Source organism: Lepisosteus platostomus, chromosome 26, assembly GCF_059453375.1.
Source record: "Lepisosteus platostomus isolate fLepPlt1 chromosome 26, fLepPlt1.hap1, whole genome shotgun sequence".
NCBI lineage: Eukaryota > Metazoa > Chordata > Actinopteri > Semionotiformes > Lepisosteidae > Lepisosteus > Lepisosteus platostomus.
In genome coordinates, this window is record NC_142636.1 from 8,765,210 (window position 1) to 8,785,614 (window position 20,405).

The 20,405-nt window shown below is 50.5% G+C and overlaps 2 protein-coding genes across 4 annotated transcripts; one reads left to right on the forward strand and one right to left on the reverse strand.

Moving 5' to 3' along the window:
* The first annotated feature begins 1,474 nt into the window (after positions 1-1,474).
* On the forward strand, positions 1,475-8,899 carry prcc (proline rich mitotic checkpoint control factor). Its single transcript, XM_088621449.1, has 7 exons — positions 1,475-2,668; positions 3,953-4,000; positions 4,135-4,656; positions 5,041-5,136; positions 5,820-5,966; positions 6,123-6,188; positions 6,975-8,899. The coding sequence occupies exons 1-7, from the start codon at positions 2,237-2,239 to the stop codon at positions 7,059-7,061; spliced, it is 1,398 nt and encodes a 465-aa protein (XP_088477575.1). The 5' UTR covers positions 1,475-2,236; the 3' UTR covers positions 7,062-8,899.
* Positions 8,900-9,910: 1,011 nt separating this feature from the next.
* s100a1 (S100 calcium binding protein A1) lies at positions 9,911-20,298 on the reverse strand. Of its 3 annotated transcripts, none has more exons than XM_088621452.1 (3): positions 20,188-20,298; positions 10,666-10,752; positions 9,911-10,126 (listed from the first exon to the last, which is right to left on the reverse strand). In XM_088621452.1, the coding sequence occupies exons 1-3, from the start codon at positions 20,281-20,283 to the stop codon at positions 9,974-9,976; spliced, it is 336 nt and encodes a 111-aa protein (XP_088477578.1). In that variant the 5' UTR covers positions 20,284-20,298; the 3' UTR covers positions 9,911-9,973. The 3 variants fall into 3 exon arrangements, with proteins under 3 accessions (XP_088477578.1, XP_088477580.1, XP_088477579.1); XM_088621454.1 differs by having other exon boundaries at positions 10,586-10,752; positions 20,188-20,235; XM_088621453.1 differs by lacking the exon at positions 20,188-20,298 and adding an exon at positions 11,482-11,637 and having other exon boundaries at positions 10,586-10,752.
* Between the last annotated feature and the right edge of the window lie 107 nt (positions 20,299-20,405).

Here is a 20,405-nt window from a genome sequence, read left to right on the forward strand (position 1 = left end):
ATTTCAACGCACCGAGAGCGGAGCAGTTCATGGGACTTTCCAAACCGCGCGGTCACCGCAGCCCTGTTTTCGAAACCCTTTTAGGTGACACACACAACATCTTAAGTTACACTTCCGTGTAAGAGTTGCAGTTTTAGGGTATTGAAGTCAAAATACTAATAATTTCAAGTTACATCGTGTCGACATTTCGACAAAAAAGTGACTCGACTGGTGTCCTGTTTAGATCAAGTTTTCAAAAACCAGTTGAGATCAGTTTTTTACGCATCACTTTTAACACGACTGTTTACACTCGAGTAGAACACCAGTAAACTTTAACTATTGAACATATACTAGTTCATACTAATAAATGTTTCAGGTGGGTAGCTACGTCAGCATGCGTAGTCTGGAAAGGAACAAGTAATAGGTTATTCCATGCTAAAAAGAGTTTTCTCTCTTCTCTTTTCAGCACGGAATAAACCTATTACTTGTTCCTTTGCATACTAATAAATACCACTTTCATTAGAAAGGAGCTGCTGATTTCTACTGGATTTGAATTAAATTTCCTCTAGGGATGGTAATGACTTCACGTTGTGAGTCTCATCGGATATATTTGAAGGGTAAATTCCCAAGTGAGAACAGTCGCTTTTTAAAATATGTTCTAGACAGACAAGTTAACACATATCAGTTAACCTGCTCATGTTTGTTTGTTTGTTTTTTCTATATATGAAGGAGTCCTTCGATCTGATATCGTTACCTCAATTTATACCTCAACTCACGGGATTTCTCAACAAACGTTTGTAAGAAAATGTCCACTTTGTCAGTTTGGGCCGGACACACATGTACAGGTGTTTCCTTATCCGTTTTAAATTGGCCTAGCCATCCTCCCCGCTACCTATTGCAGACAGGCAACATCTTTGCCCTTCATGGAGACTTTGTTTCCTGCTTCACCTCCCATTTTTTGAACGGGCACAGCACTATGAGCATGGAAGCCAATTACAGAAAGCGAGAGGAACTACAATTTCCTCCCAGACGCCCTAGCGAGGGCGCGGTGCGTGATGGGAAATGTATTTCAAAGGCGTTTGAAAAAAACGTATTTTTCACTTACTAAACTGGAGACGCGCCTCTTGAAAGCACATTTGAAAGCAAAGACAATGGCTAAAAAACTAATACATGCCAGATATATGAACATAATAAAGCTTATAGGGTCATATATACAATGTTCAAGTCATATATTTTAAAAATCGGATTCAGTTGTTTTAGAATGCTGTGGGAAATTCATTCTTCAGTTAACTGTGGCTGCTTAACCTTGCTTGCACAAGCAATTATACTCGTAAAAATACGCAGCTAATGGTGTTCATACAGTAGCTTTATGGCTCGAAAAGAAAACCGACCGTGATATACAGAACACGAACCCAAAGTCACAGAGCTTGCCAAGACGGTCCCCTTTGAAAAGTCAACTACAACTCCCAGGTTGCTCTGCAGCTTTGTTTTCGCCTCTCTCTCGTGTGGCATTGTGGGAGTTGTGGTTCATTCCTTGAGGGGGGCAACAGATTTGCAAGGCTTTGGGATGCCTCTCGAACTTGCAAACGTAACGGCGAAATCGACGAAAACATCGGTCTGACTGGAACCGTAAGGGGGAGAAAGAACCGAAAGGGCAGAAGAGCGTTTACACACGCTACTGGCGTAGCAACAAGGACACGGGAGGAGAACGATCGAGAAATGAGCAGGCGCGGCCTTCAAGTCCTTCTCAACCACCGACCTCCATTTCGAGCCCTGTACCGGATCTGAGAGCAGCTGAGGCCAAAGCATTCGCGGTCGTTCTCGGCAGAAAAGAGACGGACGTGCTCTTACATTTCATGTAGCGCTGGACTGGAAGTGTGTCATGTCTCATCCGACGATAATGGTCGTTAGAGATTTCATAAACAGTGCGAGGCGACTATTACTGGATAAAGAGCCCCTAAAAACCATTCTGTGCGCATAGGGTCCGAATTTCGGTGTTCACACGTTTGGGTGAGCAGGAATACCCATTCGTAGCATTAACACAGTGGGTTCAGTTACAGAAGAATCGTAATTTCTCGCAATGGCAAATACTTCGGTGGAGCAAATTAGTTAACCGATTTACGTTTTAAGGGGTGGGGATTTAGATTTAGTGTCACAATTGTTTATTTTTAATATATATTTTTTTTTGCATTTGTATCATTGTAATTATTGTCCCGCGCCACCACCAGTTTGTTGTCCTATAGCGACAGTCCGAGTCATGTCGTTGGTCGCGTACGGTAGCAGCGACGAGAGCGATTCGGAAGACCCGACCGAGTCTGGCGCGGGTCCGGGAAGAGGAGCGAAGACGACGGGTCTGTTCTCCAGTCTGCCCACTCCTAAAAACGCCACCCCGGGCAGCTCTGGCCCCTCCAGATCCGGTCCAAACTGGGGGGCCAGCTTCCCCTCTCCCAGGGACAGTGCGGGAAGAATCGGGGTCCTCCAGGGGCCAGAACCGGCGCCCCCAAATCAGCCCCCCCCCCGGCCGGAGTGGTCCCAGGAAAATGACCCCGAGATCCCGAGTTTCCAGCCGCCGTCCAGGGCCGGGCTGAGTTTACCCTCGCCGTCGGGGGGGCTGGTTTTCAACTTGCCCAAACCCAAGAAACGGACGGAGCCCGTCAAAATCCGCATTCCTGAAATCGAGAGAGGGGCGGTGAGTATCCCGACCTTTACTTCCTTCCCTCCCTCTCTGTAGGTCGAACCACAGCCTGCGACCTCGGTATCGTGTGCCCTTGCTCCAGAACAGCTCGTCCCCTCCACCCCTCCCCACCCCAGCGTCTTTGAGCATTAACCACAATCCTAAAAGTTTCTCTTGGATGCCCCTCATCGATTGTAATGCTACGTGGTCGGATTCGTCAGTTGATTATTCTGCCTTGCAGCAATCTGGATCAGGGGTTCCAATGAATTAACCCACAAACCAGATTTGCCAAGAATTTGCGAAACAAGAATGATTGCCTTTAGTCCCCAGCCCCGCCAATTAGCGTGCCTCTATTAAGAGCTAGGAGCGCTCGCAATGAACAGCTCCCTTAAAAAGGTAGAATTCGAGGGACTGTTAATTGCCGAAAGAGTTCAGTGCAGGAGCTGAGCCTTTATACTGGAACACAGGCGGCCAGGAGGGGCGTCCCAGGGAGAGAGAATCAGGAGGATGATGTGTTGAGTTTCACAGCGGTGCTGTGCTCTGCTATGAGGTTTGTAGCAGCAGTGTTCTTGACTTTGAGCTCTGTAACCGCTGGCAGTTCAGGGACCTCGAGATGTCCGAGGCAGGTAATAGATGCAGCTTTGAGGATTTTTTGTTTTAAACTGGCCCTGGAGCTCACCTGTGCTCCGAGTAAGCGCCTTTACCATCTAAGTGTCGAAGAAAACTCAGTCTTCACTCAGGTTGGGAGATTGTCAACAGAGATCTTTAATACAATCAGCTGAAGGGGAGCACATCACAGAGATAGGGTTTCCCCTCGCACTCAAGACATGCTCACTGGACTGAAGTTATACTTTCCTTTTTATAAATTAAAAGTAGGCAAGACTTTAACATATCGAAGGAACATACAGGGAAAGGGGCAGTGTCAGAAGTCAAACAACCAGGACAGGAAGATGCCATTTGGCATCCTGCAATCTGTTTCATTTCTCTCTGGTTGAATGGGTGTGAGGAATCACAGGCTTTAGTTTGCACCTAAGACAGTGGTCTTAGATGCGAACAGAAAACCTTTCCTGCATATAGTCACTGTCCTGACCTTTTGACTCGGTCTTCCACACAAGCATGTCCTTTTATTGACAGCAGCCCGAAACGTGCAGTTGGATCTTGGGTAGCAGTCTGTTGTCGTTCTTATTGTTTTGGTTTGACATCACTCAAGTTCTGCCGTCTCTCTGCTCCCCGTGGCCGGGAGAGATCGGTTGGTCTGTCTTCTGCACGCGTCTCATTTTTGCTTCCTGTCGTTGCCAGTCGGATTCGGACGAGGACGAGCCAGTCAGGAAAAAGAGCGGCCCTCAGGTAGGAGCGGTTCGTGCTGGGAGGGCAGGATGGCGGAAGTCAGAGGGGGGGGGGTTCTTTTACGATCGAGGGCGATTTTGCCTTTTTTTAAAATATTTCCATGATTTTTTTTTCCGCGTCTCCCCCTTCTCCAGGGATCCGGTGGGGGGCTGTCCTCTCTCCTGCCCCAGCCCCGGAATCTGGTGGCCAAAGAGATGAACCGCGCGTTGGTGCCCCACACCCTCACCAAGCGCCAGCCGGAGCCCAAGGCCCCCGCCCGACCCGCCTCCGGCCCCGCGGCCCCGGCCGCCAGCGTCAGCGCCTCGCCCTCGGCCATCAAAGCGGCCGCCAAGTCGGCCACCCTGCAGCTGGCCCGCCAGATGGCGCAGGAGGAGGAGGACGAGGAGGAAGGCAGCGACGGCGAGCTGGCGCCCGAAAACTACTTCTCCCTCCCCGACAGCTCCCAGCCCGGGCTGGCCTCCGTGCCGCCGCCGCCCCCCCCTCCGGGGACGGAGGCCGCCTTCCAGTCGGACGCGCCGCTGGATTTCGGTTCGGCCCCCCTGGGCCCCGCCGGACTGGGGGCCTGGGAGGGCCAGGAGCAGGCGGAGACGTACTACCCTCAGTACCAGGATCCAGATTCCAGGATCCAGGGCCCGGCGCAGGAGTCGTACTACCAGGTGCGCGTTGGTGGTGTAGGGGGGAGCACAGCTGCCTTCCAAGCAGTTGACCCGGGTTCGATTCCCGCACTGACAGACGTTTTCAAACTATGAGCTGTTGAAAACTAGCATGAACCTAGTCATCTAGCTCGCACATCAGGTAACGACAGGGATGCCTCGTGCCATTTGCGTTGCCTTGTGATCTTAGCCCCTCCAAGATGGGAAACTTAGCATCCTGTAGCGAGCCCAGCACTGAGACCTAATGATATGATCAGCCTGACTGGTTATTTTAAATAGTCCTCTGTTGGCACATGGGGCTCAATGTATGCGCATGACACATGTCCAGCCCCTTGAGGCAACATCTCCCTGAGTCTCACTCTAATGAGCTGTTTTCTCATTGGTCAGGATTACTACGGCGGCGGCTACTACCAGGAAGCCGATCCCGGATTGGCTGGAACGGAAGATCCTGGCTCCTCCTCCTCCCTCATCGATGATGAGGCGGTAAGATTTCCGCGATGAACGTGCTCTTTTCTTCAACCTGGTTTTCTCAAAGGCGTGTTCGCGTGCCCCGCTGAGCGTTTCACGCGTGCAGAGTCAAACGAGGCTTTGACGTTGCCAAGGCAGCCGATCTGTTATCCCTGTGCCTCCTTGCTTGCTGCTGTGTTTAAAGGGGAACAGCCGTCCAAATTCCTGAGACCAGTTCTTCAACCTCAGTAACAAAAATCAATTCTTTGACCGTAAAGAAAAAGAGGGACAAATGTTGAATGAGGCGCAACATCGTGAACTTTGTGACAGTACTGTATGTGGCCATGTTGACACAGACCCCTGGTCTTCCCCACGGCGGGGGGGAGCGAGAGTCGATACCTGATGCAGCCCTTCCTGCTCACTAGTCACTGTGATGTACGAGCGAATAAGTACAGGCTCTGCAGCAGATATTGCACCGCAGACGTGTTCCACTGTGATCTGCAGGCACAGTTAACAAGTACGTAGTATTTGCTGGAAAAACCGTCCCGGAAGCCGAGAGCCATATTTCTGTTGGATTTGGTCGCCTCGTTCCGGGTGGCACAACGTGGAAGTTTCGGCTATTCCGCGATGTGAATGGGAAGTTCGTGCAGGCGCTGTCGCCCCCCCCCCTCCCCCTCCGCTCAAGGGCTCTGCTCTCCCTCCCTCCCCCCCCCCTCTAGTTCCGGCGTCTGCAAGGGAAACGCAACCAAGGCAAGGAGGAGGTGAAGTTCCTGGAGATCAAGGGGGACGACCAGCTGAGCGGCAGCCAGCAGTGGCTGACCAAGGCCATCACGGAGGAGAAGGACCAGCGCAAGTCCTTCAGCAAGGTCGGCCGCCTCCGCGCTCCCACACGCCGTGGTATTAGTCAGGATCCCGCACAGGGGAAAGCCCGAGAGACGCCACTTTCTCGTTTCCACTCCTCGGGGGACCTTTCATGCAAACTCATGTTGTGTTCTTTTTTTTGTTCTGGGTCGGACGCGCAGAAAAAAGGAGACCAGCCCACGGGACAGCAGAGACGCAAACACCAGATTACATATCTCATCCACCAGGTACGAGTGTCGCTGAGGTGGGGAGCGCAGGTTACACCTGGTCGGACTGGGGCCCCCCCTGTGAGCTCACAGGCGCAGACAGATTGCAGTACTGGGGTTTGTGGAATGACAGAGTAGGACAGCTAGATCTGTTCATTCCTGGGCGGCATCCTTGTCAGACTCCAAATAAGACCCGTTTTGGAGATGGAAGGTTATGAGGACAGATTGCAGAGACGTGTGTCAGTTGCTTCCTGAGGGTTGAGGCTTTAAGAATTATGGAAGACTGACAGCAGTTGTTTCCCCATTCAGCACATAACTCCCTATGACATAAGTGAAAATGTGTTATGAGGCAGTTCTGTACTGATGCTGGAATCTTGAACAAGTTTATCAAGCCGTACTGTGAAAGAGGAGGCTCTGGGACCTCTCTGAACTAAAGCGGACACAGTCACTCAGCAAACTAGACCTTGTGGCAGACTGTGTGACTCTTAATGAGTCAGCACTAATGAGTCCTATTGGTTAGGCTTGTCATCTGCCTATTTATGGAATGGAAAGCGTGCGCTGATAATCAGACAGGACATTATGAAAATGGAAAACTAGGAAGGTAAAATATTTAAGCAGCTGCACCTGTCTTGTCACATGTGCAGGCATTCCAAGTCTACACTAGTCTACCTGTAAAATAAAAGTTTACATTTTGGGATTTGCACTAGCAGGAAGTTGTTGGCCATTGGCCGCTCAGCACAAGGAGGTTGCCGGCCATTGGCTGGCATGTTTGGTTTGAAAACGCCCTTCTTTTCTCTCTGTTTGCAGGCCAAGGAACGTGAGCTGGAGCTGAAGAACAGCTGGGCTGACAACAAATTGACCCGACGGCAAACACAAGCCAAATATGGCTTCTAGTCGACAGCGCAGGGGCTGAAGGCTGGGAGTGGTGAGAATGTCCGGCGAACATGACCACACCCAGGTGTTTGAGACGAACAAGGTGACGACAGCATGTTGGACTGCCATTTTGGTTCTTCCCCATGCCTTTTGTAATAGTCAAATAACCCCTACCAGAGCCAAAATGGTGGACCCATGGCCTTCAGTTTCTCTCCAGTCACCAAAAAATTTGGGTAGTACCAGGACTACAGGGGGAGGGGACTATGACTCAGGGTAACTGTGGGAATTTAACTTAAAAATTGGATTCTCTTTTTTTTTTTGCGGTTGTTTGCCTCTAGCTACGTTGTTCATGGTCTCTCTGGTCTTATTTACATAATCCTGTACAGGCCTAGTTTCCCTATTTTTGTACTTTGGTATTGTAGTAGGGGGTGTGACATTTCTAGGAAATAAAAGGCAAAAAACAAGAAGTTGTACATCACACTCCTTTAGGGCTGAGCCGTTGCGCGTCTCCACGAGTCAGATTTAAAACCTCGGCTGGCGTGAAGCGGCCTCGGACTTCAGGCCGAAATGATGGAGGGGTGTTGTGAATTGATATCAGTGCCCTCCTTATTTAAGAAAAGCTGAAAGGATACTTTCAGAAGTAGAGGAGACGATTCAGCGAACAGCTCTGGGCGTCTTCGCTTCCCTCACTAAAGCATCTGTCGGCAGAATTTGACACAAAACTCTGGGATTAGCCTGGCAAGGCAATCAGACCACACAAAACCCTTAATCTGACATCTCTTCGCTGCAGTCCCTGGGGACTCACCAGCACTCCTGCAGCTATTTTTCCATCAAACATCCACTACGATCTTTAAAATCTTACCTTGGGACTGAGCCCGGAAATGACTCGCCCTCCGTCTTGGTAAATTCTCTCCGCCGGGCACAAGGAATCGGAAAGGATCCCCGCAGACGGCAGCTGGAGACGACTGGCTCGGGCTGTGCTCCTGCGCTTGTCGTGCAAGAGCAGCACAGGAGACCCGGCGGTAGCTGGATCGCTCACCCGTGCTGTTCGGATCCGTGGCTTTTCCCACCTCCCGGTGTCGCCCCCGCTACACCGGAGCGGACTTGGACGGTTTGAAAAAGCTGACCGGACTCTGGGAGACAATGTGCTTCCCGCTGAGAAGGATCGCTGCTGGGTGACGTCTGCCACCTCTGCTCAAGGGCTCTCTTCAAGAGAGAAGCCTGGGGGGCCTGGGGCTGGGGATCCTCAGATGGTGACAGTGCCCCTGGGCACATAAGGGAACTGGGGCCTTCCCCAACAGCAGGGGACTTGCAGTGACAGCAGAGGGAGTCGTGCAGGGCGCTGAGGAGACCAGTATCTCTGCCACAGGGGCCTGCAAGTCCTCTTTGTCAACACTCGGTCAAGCAGTTGTGGGTGCAGAAATGGCTGGCGATTCCTGGGGAGGGGGTGTAGAACTGTAATTTCCGAATTAAAAATGCAGATACTCACCAAGCTGGTTGAAACCCTGAAGAAAAACGTACCAGGGGCTGACCCATGTTCTCACATGGTCCTGGAAAAGGACCCTTCATGTGAGCTCAGAGAAGGAGAAGGAGACGAGGTGTTTGGTAACCCATAACGTTCGCTCTAGACTGATGTAGATGTGTACCTGTACCTTCAATTCTGTTACAGAGTGCAGCTCCGAACAGTCGTGGCATATGTGACTTTTCCCCTTCATGTACAAAGAATAGCTCTCTTGGCACAGCATCATTTGCAATGTGTGTGACTGTGATTATGAGCGCATTGTAACCATGGAGATCCACCCCACCTGTTATGTATGACAACTGTGAAACCAAAATAAACATCTTGATACGAGGATGTACTTTTTGTGTTGGACTGTTCTGACTCAGGAGTCTTCTCCTGCAGCCCCACCCCCCAGAATTTTCCCTTTCGTCTAACCACCTCACGCAGTTGAGGGGTACAGGGGAGCTTGAGCTTATCTCAGGGTACATCCTGGATGGGACACCAGTCCATCAGAGAGCACCCCCACACTCACACCAGGACCGATTTTATTGAAGCCAATTAACCCACAAATAGGCCTTTGGGCTGTGGGAGGAGACCTAGCAAACACACCCCAGGTTTGGAATTGAACCCAGGGTCCCAGTGCAAGAAGACACCATCACTCCCTCTTGTGCCACTCATCTCACAAAAGAACAGCTGGAAATGACTGAGCCTACCCCACTAAACCTTTGGTATTTAACCTGCTTCAGTGTTCTGTAAAGAGAAGACTCCATACAAGCATTTGTATCTTACAACTGCTTGGATATATTCCAGCATTTGACAAACCTAAATAAAGGGGCAGTAGGCCCTGGGCATAAACCCAGACACTCCAGGAGTAGCAGGGCATAGTGCCTTCAGAGTCTAAATGAGCCCCTATTAAAAGATCTTTAACTGAAGGGTCTTGAGAACCAGTTCAGGGATCCCCACCCCTCAATAGTGAAACATTGGACCTGATCTCCTAGGGCTCCATCCCTTTTCTTAAAGTTTTCCTGCACTACCACATTCTGACCAGCAGGTGGAGGCACCAGCCTGGTCTCAGGTGAAATCGCTCGCTGCTTCAGTAGAAGCGCCCCCCAGCCTGGAGAGCAGCAGCAGCAGGGCTGCGCATTGGCTCTGGCTGCTGGATACAAGCTGCCACAAGGCAGGGGCCCCTGTTCAAACCCATGAGGCCGTCTAACAGAGGAGCCCCCACAGCCTGGGAGACCCAGCAACTGAACTGCTAGGAGAAAGCCAGACAGCTCAACAGATCCTGGCCAGTTTAAACCAAGTCACGCCCCCCACCTATAGAGCACACCCAGCCCCCCTGTCCCACAGAGAGAAGGACGCCTGGAGCTGGAAGGTTATGTCATTTATTAGAGGAAAGGCACAGACTGGAGGCCAGGGGGCCCCAAGAGGCTCATTTCTTCCTCAGGCCCTCCTCGAAGAACTCGTTACAGGCCACGGTCAGCGCGGCCACCAGGACCACGAACTCCTGGAAGTCCACCTCGCCATCCCGGTTCTCGTCCAGGTCCTTCATGATCTTGTCCACCACCATGGGGTCCTTACTGGCCTGAGGCGGGGAGGAAGAGGAGTCAGGCGACCTGGAGCCGCTGGAGGAGTTTATGCCACTGGGGGGGGGTACCAAGCTCTTAATTAAAGGCCGTATGAAGATCTCAGACGAAGGAGACCACAGCCCGGCTGGTCAATAAGGCAGCGCAGCGGAAACCGGGTCTCCTTCCTGCAGGCGCAACACCTACCTTACCCCCCCTCCACCAGCAGGGGGAGCTCACGCCGCGCATTAAGGCAGTAGTCCTCGCGCCAGTCTGCTCAGCAAGACCTTTCGCGAGGAAATGCGCGACACCCGCAGGGTGCGTCTGTGCGCGCGCGCTGGCTTTTCACACCCCGAGCAACACGCGGCTCTTCGCTATGTCCACGCTGCGCGGGAGTGCTACGAAACCGAGGAGGTTTATCGCATTAAACAAAACAACAACAAAAAAAAAAAGGCACAAGCCGCGTTCCCCGCGCTCACCGCCAGGAAGTCGCTGAGCTCCCCCTGCAGCAGGCTCTTCAGCTCGGCCTTGCTGAGCTTGTACTTGTCTCCCTCCTTGCCCGAGTACTTGTGGAAGACCCGGATGAGGTTCTCCATCGCGCTCTCCAGCTGGGAAACCATCCTGGACTGGTGACGATTATCGATACCTGCGGGCGACAGACGTTTATCGTTATTGCGAGACCGGCAGCTGTTGGACTTCCTTTTAGCCCCAGAGTAAGACCGGCGCTAATTAAACCGCGCAAACCAAGCCCTGGGACGGAAGGGCCCCGTTTTAACAACTTGCGAAACTGCGTAGCTGCTCGTCCTCCGCAGGGGCGCGAGCCCTCGAGGCGTTGTCCGGCTGTATGGCGCGTGACAAGACGCCTTGCGGGGATCCGTCGCCCTCGAGCGACAGCGAGCGCCACAGCCGTCCGACTCGGCTCGGAAAACCACCTGTCCGACGGGCTTTCAGTCCATCGCTTCTCTCGTCCAGCAGAGCGCTGGGCCGGCATCAATAATGCAAGGAACGCGCTTTTGTTAGCGTTGCAAAAGGATCTAGTGTCGCAGGAGAAAACATTGGAGGCCGTACAAGAATTTCAGACCACTACAGCACTGATAAAGCTATCAATCTTTAATTTCTTCCTGCAAGTCGCAGGATATTAATAAAAGAGAGCAGCAATACGAAGATGTTAATTAAAAGGCAAAGAAGACCCATCAATCAGATCAACGCAGTATTTCGTTAAAAGACGTACTAATGCAATGGGTCACTTATTCAACGATTGGAACTAGAAATGAACATTTGTGCAACGCCGATATAACGTCCTACCAGCTTAATCAAACCCGCATTCCCTGATAAATACGAGAGAGAACTACGCTGTCGTGCGACACGTACTTACCCACACAAGCGCAGCAGCCCTGAACTCGCAAACGTCAGGAAACCTTTGGGCGCAGGTGTCTGGTGAGCCCGTTATATAGCAACAGCGCACCTGCGCCCATCAGCGCGGAGAAATCGGAGCGAAGCGCCTCCCTCACCGGCAGCCCCTGCCCGCGCCGCGCCAGCTGCTTCCGGCGGCCGTGCGTGGAACAAAAACAATGAAATTATTCGTCTGATCGTCTGAGTTCAGCCCCGTCAGCCGGGGCTTCTCCAAAACAGGGCGCTGTTTTTTTTATCGAGTTATTTAATGGACCGCCACCGAAGTCACCGTTCAAGTTTTTTGGACGCAACCGGACTGAATTCTTAAACAGTTTTCGATGATCCTTATTACGATCTGTTTCAGTCTTTCAGCATCACGCCACTGGGTCATAGGACCCGGAGATAATTAAGATGATCTTTAAATCGTCAGGTTTTTTAAAAATAAAACAAACTAATTTCATGGCCGGAGTGGAGCGGGTGTTGTGTCTGGTTTAAGGATCATTTGAGAAGGGACAGCCAGATTTCAGTGACCACGGTTGTCCGTTCCTTAATAAATGGGGCCACATGTAACAGGCCTTTGCGCAAACTGGTGATTTAAGGCTGACGTGTAAGGTCCGTGTAGGAGCTGTGGTCAGAGCGCTGGCTCTCCAGGACCCAGCAGCCGACTGCCCCCGTGCCGAAAGTGTCGTTTAGGATCGTGATTATATCTTCAGGTGACGCCGTGTCATTTAAAATGCCGTATTGCATCATCTGCCTGGACGCCAGAAAAAAAAACTCGTTGATTTCAGAGGGGAGGTAGAATATTTACTTCCTCTCGTTTTTATGATACGTGTGGGAATGCGTTATAAGGAGGAAGGACGTAAGTCGGCGCTCGGCTTACCCATGAGCGACCCCCCTCCCTGCTCGGTTTTTAATCCCTTGGCGAAGCCCGCCAGCGGGCCAGAACACCGCCGAGCGCATCCTGCGGACTCCCGGGGCGACACTCCAACACGGTAAGCACCGGCGGTTGCTACGGCGACGCCTTCCTCCCCGCGCCCCGGGAGGGGGGCCGACTTCCAGGGAAATGATGACACCGGCTATAAATAGCGCAGCTGGAGTCGGAGCCGTCGGGCTGAGGGGATTCTGCGGGCGATGTAAACACAATTCGCTTATTCCCCTCACACGCTTCCTTGGGGAGGTGCGCTCTCTACAGCTTAGATGAGTCCTCGGCCAGCCTCGGGGGAAATTGCAGGTGTTCCGAAAACGTCACTCGGGGCTATAGCAAAACACGAGGCATTAAAAGCCGCAGTTTCTCAAACCAGTATGGCGTGGTACAGCAATCTAATCGGTTAATCAGTGTTTCGCGCGCTGCTAGGAGCTCCTACTTGGACGTGTCCCACGTGCTGCAGTCTTCGTTGCTATAGCAGTCGAGGCCGTCCCACGCAGTGATCTGTCTTGGACCACTTCCGCGTTTCTCTTGGGTCGATGAGCGCGGGGAATGGCACATCCCCGGCTCGTGGCCCGCTGTCTCGACGGCGGAACGATGTCCGGGTTATTCAAATCGCTTTAGCTATAAACCGGAAAGGACACACACCTGGTGCGCCATCGTACTACACAGTGCGACAGCAGCCCGAAGATCGCCTCCTCCATTCCAGGCCCTTCCTTCCGTCCGCTCCTGGAAACTGACTGACCAGGCCGGTGTCTTGTTCAGCTAAGGAAATTGCCACTGACGCGTTGAGGGCTTCCAGCAGCACGGTGGCGCTGGGCTCAGCCTCCCAGCCAGGCAGCGCTGGGGCTGCTGTCTGTGTGGAGTCTGCATGGTCTCCTTGGGTTGACGTCGGTTTCCTCCCACAGCCCAAAGACTGTGCTGGTGGGTTAATTGGCTTCGGGTAACATTGGCCCTGCTGTGTGTGTGTGTGCCCTGCGATGCACTGGTGTCCTGGCCAGGGGGTACCCTGCCTGTTGCTTGCCAGGATAGACTCCAGCCCCCCCACAACCCTGAACCGGCATAAAGCGGTTAGAAAATAGAAGAATGATTGAGGAGGAGTTTTGTTCCTAATGATCTGTTAATAGTTCCACTTTTTAAAAGAAGTTTCTCATGCATGCAGTTGCCCACAGGTACGTTGCCCCATACAGGTGTCCATGAATCTATAGTTCTGACAATTTCACGGGAATCCACGACGCCCGTTGTGCCGGGGCTGTCCGCGCGACCGTCGCTGTGGCAGGCCTGGCGCACTGACGCCCCCGGGACACGCAAAGCTATGCAAACAGGCTCAGCAGCTGCTGCCCTCCGTCTCAGGTGACACGAGGTGAGCATTCGTGTTGCACAAGCAGAGCGCCGGCGAGACCTGAATCCCGAGTCCCCTCAGCAGGAAAACAACAAAGATTAAAACGGAAAAGTGTGGTATTTGCATATAAAATAAAAACAGGTTCTGGAGGCACGAATGAGTTTTTGATTGACAGTAAGGAGTCGAGCCATGTGTCAGAGGCTACTTTCTTTGAGTGAGCCAGCGGAGGTGAACTGTACTCCGCTTCCATCAGCTCTGCAGAGCGCAGGACGCCTTCTCACGAGAACTGAATTCAACTGTGTTCCTTCTCCCTCCCTTCCATGCCTCTGGTTATTTTACTTAATTATTTATTTTACTTTATTTATGCGGAAGAGTTCAGCGATCAGTGTGTGTGTGTTCAGAAGGCAAAGCCGGTCATCATTGCTGATAGTCGGCGCCTGCGATATAAAATGGACTTTGACAGACATTCAATGAGAGCGCGCTGTGCGCATCCCATCATGCAAAGCGCGACTTTTCTACTGACGAAGCGCTTCAGAGCAGCACTTAAAAATATATTCAGAAAAAAAAAAACATTCAAGAAGAGTTCAGGCGTTTTCAGTTGACTCCTCTCCGACCAGTCGCGGTGGTCCAACACTCTCGACGCTGTATTTGGAAGGCGCTAATCCCAGGGTCCCGGTTCTCGAGCTAAAGTCAACCTGTCTCCCTATTGGACTGGCTCCATTTCATTTTTCTCCCCCTGCTCGTCTGCGCCTCGGTGTTGTGCTCGGGCCCGAAAAGAAGAGCAGACCGTGAGCCCATCGCCGCGTGACTCCCGGCGGAGCTCTTCCGCGTGACAAGCGGCCGAGCAATTATTTGCACGAGGCAAACAATTCGTCTTGCAGTCGGCGGTGCTGAACCGCGGCTACACCCGGCTGGGTCTCAAAGCCCGCTCTCGCACCCCTGACCAGCACTCGCTGACGTTGGTCAGTTCTTCAAACCTCAGCTAGTCCATAGCTATGGAATGAAAGAGAAGGGAGATAGCATTATATGTTTTTTGTAGTTCAGGTGGGTAGCTGCATCAGCATGCGTAGGCTGCAATGGAACAAGTAATAGGTTTATTCCATGCTGAAAAAAAGAAGAAAGAGAACACAACGTTTCGGCCGTGGAGCCTTCTTCAGGTGAAGCCTTCTTCTCACACCTGGAGAAGGCTCCACGGCCGAAACGTTGTGTTCTCTTTCTTCTTTTTTTCAGCATGGAATAAACCTATTACTTGTTCCTATGTTGTTTTGTAGTTCAAGTAGGTAGCTGGCGTTAGCATCTTTAGGCTGCAAAGGAACAAGGAGGTTCCACAGCCGAAACGTTGTGTTTCTTTCCTTCTCTTTTCAGCCTGGAATAAACCTTTCCTTTTTCCATTATATATTGATTGTCATTTCGCTGTAAAATTAAGAATGCACGACGAATTACTTTACACGTTAGGTTGACCCTAACATACTTTACAAAGTAGTTGTTGTACTTGCCTGAGTTAAAGTTTTTTTTTGCCTCTGGAAAAGGAGTCTGGTTTGATGTCCCCTCAAATATTTCGTGATATCTCCCGAGGTTTATACAGTAGAAGCCTGGTTTATGGCTTAGATTGAAGCTAATTTGTATTTGACGTGATCTGGCCTCTATAAAAATCTGGCATGGTTCACACCCCCAGAAAGGTCGTCTCGCAGCCCAGAGGACGAGAAAAGCTGGAAAACGGGCATGGTTGTGGGTGTCGGGCGAGCAGTGGGGAAAGAGTGGGAGATGAGCAGACAGGGCTTTCTTTATACACGAAGCTGAGATGCCTCTTTAAACAACAGCGACGCGAAGCCGGCCCGACTCTTGACAAACACAGAACGCAAATACAGATCGAAGAATTAACATTAAAAAAAAAAACAAATCTCTCACACAAACACGGATCCTTCCTTTTTGAATCCCTGGAATATTAACTACATCTTCCCGTTTCTGCCACGTCTGCTTGTAAATCGTTTTATGTTCAATGTCCCGGAGGTCCCCCCCATTAAAATCAAATAAAAAAAACTTGCACTTGAATGTTGGCAGTCATAAAGATTAAACTCAGGGTAGCAGGAGGCACGGCGCTGCAGTGGTTAGTACTCCTGCACGGGGCTCTGGGTTCAATTCCGGAGGTGCTGTCTGTGTGGAGTTTGTATGTTAATAATAATTTATAATAATTGCTTACACTTATATAGCGCTTTTCTGGACACTCCACTCAAAGTGCTTTACAGGTAATGGGGATCCCCTCCACCCCCACCAATGTGCAGCATCCAGGATGATGCGACGGCAGCCATAGTGCGCCTGAACGCTCACCACACATCAGCTATCAGTGGGGAGGAGAGGAGAGAGTAATGAAGCCAATTCATAGAGGGGAATTATTAGGAGGCCATGATTATTAGGGCCGATGGGAAATTTGGCCAGGACGCCGGGGTTACACCTCTACTCTTTTCGAGAAACGCCCTGGGATTTTTAATGACCACAGAGAGTCAGGACCTCGGTTTTACGTCTCATCCGAAGGACGGCGCCTGTTTACAGTATAGTGTCCCCATCACTATACTGGGGCATCAGGACCCACACAGACTGCAGGGTGAGCGCCCCCTGCTGGCCCCACTAACACCTCTTCCAGCAGCAGCCTTAGTTTTTCCCAGGAGTCTCCCATCCAGGTAGTGACCAGGCTCACACCTGCTGAGCTTCAGTGGGTTCCCAGTTGTGAGTTGCAGGGTGATATGGCTGCTGGCCCCACATGTTGTCCCCCTGTTCACGTGGGTTTCCTCCAGGTGCTCTGGTTTCTTCCAACAGTCCAAAGACATGCTGGGAGGTTAATTGGCTTCTGGGAATACTGGCCCTGGTGTGAGGGTATGCCTGCGTGTGTCCTGTGATGGACTGGCGTCCCGTCCAGGCTGCACCCTGCCTTGTGCCCGGTGCTTGCTGGGATAGGCTCCCCCGCGACCGTGAATTGGTTAGAAAGTGCGTGGATGGGTAATTCAGTATAGCAGCTGTTACTTGATGACACAGTAAAACGATTTCACAGTGCCTGCCGAGGGAACCGGTTCTTCCGGTTTCAATTCAGACGGTAAAAAAATATTTAAGTATTCCAGTTAGAAAAAAACACGTCAGAACAGCAGATAATCAGTAAATCCAATCGAACTCATTTCCATAAAAAAGAGGAAAGCGGCGAATCAGGAGTTTTAGTCTCGGGATAAACATCCTAATAGCATGATATATATGAATATATATATATAAATATGATATAAGCCAGGCGTCTCCTATAACAAATACTGAGTAATTCCCTGACAGACCCTTTCCAGTAGGTCTATTTACACCGTTGTAAAGACTGAAAACATTTGTAAGTCGTCGGTCAAGTAATGTGTATAATCATAAGCGTGTTAATGAAGGCGGAGAGATTCACACAGACCAGCGAAAGGGTTTTTATTCTGGGCAGGAACTGGGCTTCTATTCACAAAGTCGTAAAGTCGTCTCCGTTCCACTCCTCTCAACGACACAAACACACTCGGTAACACAAGCACTTCATATGCCGTGTTCTACTGTAGCATGGCTACCCAGCGAGACAAAACTACTGTGTAACTCAATTAATACGTGTAAACCGACACTGCGGCGTGATTCTAAGAAGAAAAAAAAGGGTTACTGGATAGATGTCCACGCCGTGGCGAAAGACTGCAAAGCTCTCCTATTATTATATTTCATCGATGTTATAATTCAGTCCGGCTTCTGTAACCTCTCCTCTTTCCCTGCAGTCTGTACTGCTGTAGCGGGACAGCCCACGTGCCCACCTGGGGGGGGGGGGGGGGCGCGGAAAAAAATCAGTCACCTGGTCCGCGGCGCGTTACCAAGGCGACCAGGGCCCGGCAGAAGCTCTGGTGGAGTGACCTCGGGGGGGGGGGGACAGAGAGCCGCGACCTCGCTTTTGTCCGGGAAACCGAAAACCCTCGTCTCCCGTTACGCCCGGAACGGGAGAACCAGAAAATCAATTGTCCTGGCTGGGTATTTTTAACCCCTTATCGATTCCGCCAATCTGGTCCCCGTCAGTCCAGCGGGTGAGGCCGTGTGTCGACTCCCGTTACAGCAGACAGTGACGATACCGGGGCCTCGGCTAATGATGCACTGTGAAAACAGCAGAAGACGCACGCCGGCGTGATCCCCTGTACATGCGATGTGAACAAACCCACATAGCGGGATTACTGGCGACCTACCCATGCAGCATAAACCTGGAAAATGGTATCCCCACCCCCCGTCCGAAATCCACCTGCCCTCCTCAAAACTTTCCGGGATAACTAATGATATCTATAGAGACGGCGCGCGTTTCTGCCGTCGTCAATCACCGCTATCAAGAAGCATCTCGTTGTTTGTTTCGGCCTCTCGCTGTATTTAATGCGTCTGCTAGGACTTCGAGAAATCTAAAAATCACCCCCCCCCCCCCCGTACGATTAACAATAAAAGTTTACGTTATCGATACGCGAGACGGGGGAGAAAGCCCACAACAGGCCTGTGCGTTTTCATCAATCCCATAAATCGTTTAGTATGCGGACGGTGAGAGAAATCGTGCGTCCCTCGAGAGAGAGAGGAAGGGGGGACTTTTCACGTGTCCACTTCGGAGGGGGCGGGGGTACAGGCGTGCAGGGGAGTCTGATTAGGATACGACACCGGGCTTACACGCTGACAGGTTCGGCTCTTTTTGTGATGCCCCAGCCCGTCTCCGAGGGCCTCTTCAGGCTGGCGAATGGTGAATTTCCTCCCGTCTCATGCGCTCATGCGCCGCGTGCCCGAGTTATGATGAACTCATCTGCAAACTATAATAATAATTATTAAACTACAATTCTCGAGTCGAGATGCCTGTAAACGTGACGAAAGAGCACTCACTCACCCGAACACATGGCTACTCCAGATGTTCTTGCAAACGAATATCGGTTTCTGGTTACTATTGCGTCAAACTGCAACTCCAGTTTAGCGCAGATTATCAAATCTCCTGGGCTGATCTTTTCTTGTTTGTTAAAACCTATTATTGATCCTAGAGTTCTTCATTGACAGATACGTACGTATGCTAAAATAGTTCTTGGAGAAATATTACCCACGGCAACACGTTTCAACAACTCACCCCTGTTCGAGCAGAGTTGTTGCCGAGATTTCTCAGAACTCCAGATCCCCGGAAATCCTGCTGTCCTGCTGTCGAATTTTACCTGCTCTCACATTCTGTCGTGTGAAAAAACATCTTGCGGACGTTTGCAAGCCAACAACACAACACATCTCACATTACTAAAACGTACGTTAGTGATAGAGATTGATCCCGACAAAGAGCAAGGAACACAAATCCTTAGCAGTGCTCTCTTCAGTGGGACGCTTGCTTAAGTGATCAATGGTTTAGATGTTTCTAATCTTTAAATGGGTGATTTAGGGTGACTTATGACAAGGGCTCACTACCATGCACAGTCTGAAAAAATCTTTGGTCCGACCCAACCAAGTTCTTCACGACATCAAAGCAATTTAGAAGAAGGGGGCGCTTAGTTGGAGAGTTTTTCAGTTGTCTTAGTCCATTTCCAATTTTTATCCAAAAGCTGCATTTAACACTGCAAAACCCTGAACTACATTCGCGTGACCTCGGACTACAGAAAAAAAAAGCAGGGCGCCAAGAGAGAAGTGAGGTGAAGGCGCCACCTAGTGGGGATGTTTCATACGGCACCGGAGCTGCTGATCAGCAGAGCTCAGCCTTAAGAGGAGCCCACACGCTGCGGTTTAAATTGGCCGTGCAAGGAGGGAATTCGGTTTTCAGTGGGCAATAAAGTTCAAATAAATAGATGTTTATAGCTCTATTTAAGATTTGCTTCGCGTCATTGTAGTAATTATGTAACTAGTATTTTAGATTATGTATTACAGTGCATAAACGTGAGTAAAGAAGTCAACATAATAGTCTCTGAGATACGCCATCCAGTTTTTACGATGCTAAGATTTAAAGGAGATCGATGATGGTGCTGTACTCCTATGGGCTATTTCATAAATATAATATATATAATGTCACCGAATCATTTTATATCAAGAGTAATAAACACTCGTGCAAATGCACAAGTATTATTTGGGGGTTTTTCGTACTGATTCTCGTTGTGTTTGTATTTATTGCTCGGTTTATTGTCCGTACATACTGTCATTATATATTATTTCCTGTTTTCCTACCAGAAAAATGTTCCGTCTACACTGCGTGCCGTTATCTGTTGGGCTGTGCTGTACTGGACGTGTCCTGTGAGACTGACGCATACTCCCTTATCTCTAGGAAATAGTAAACTCCCCTATCTCTACCTACTTTCCCTTTCTTTTTGCCGATCTGTACGCTGTCCCAAACGAAACGGGGAAGAAATCAAGACCCAGAATGACGCGATGTTTAACAAAATGAAACTCACCTCAGTTTTAAATTCGTCCCCGCGGCAGCGGTCAGGAACGGGCCGCTGGTAGCCCATGACGTCACCCCCCGTGAGCTTGACAAGCCCGGCTACCATGTTGTGAATTATTTTGGCCACATTATCCACAAATGTAAATGGTCTAACACCGTTCCCTCTATTCATGCTTTTAAAGTTGAATTCCTTTTCTATTTACATTCTATTCGAAATTTAAAGAATCA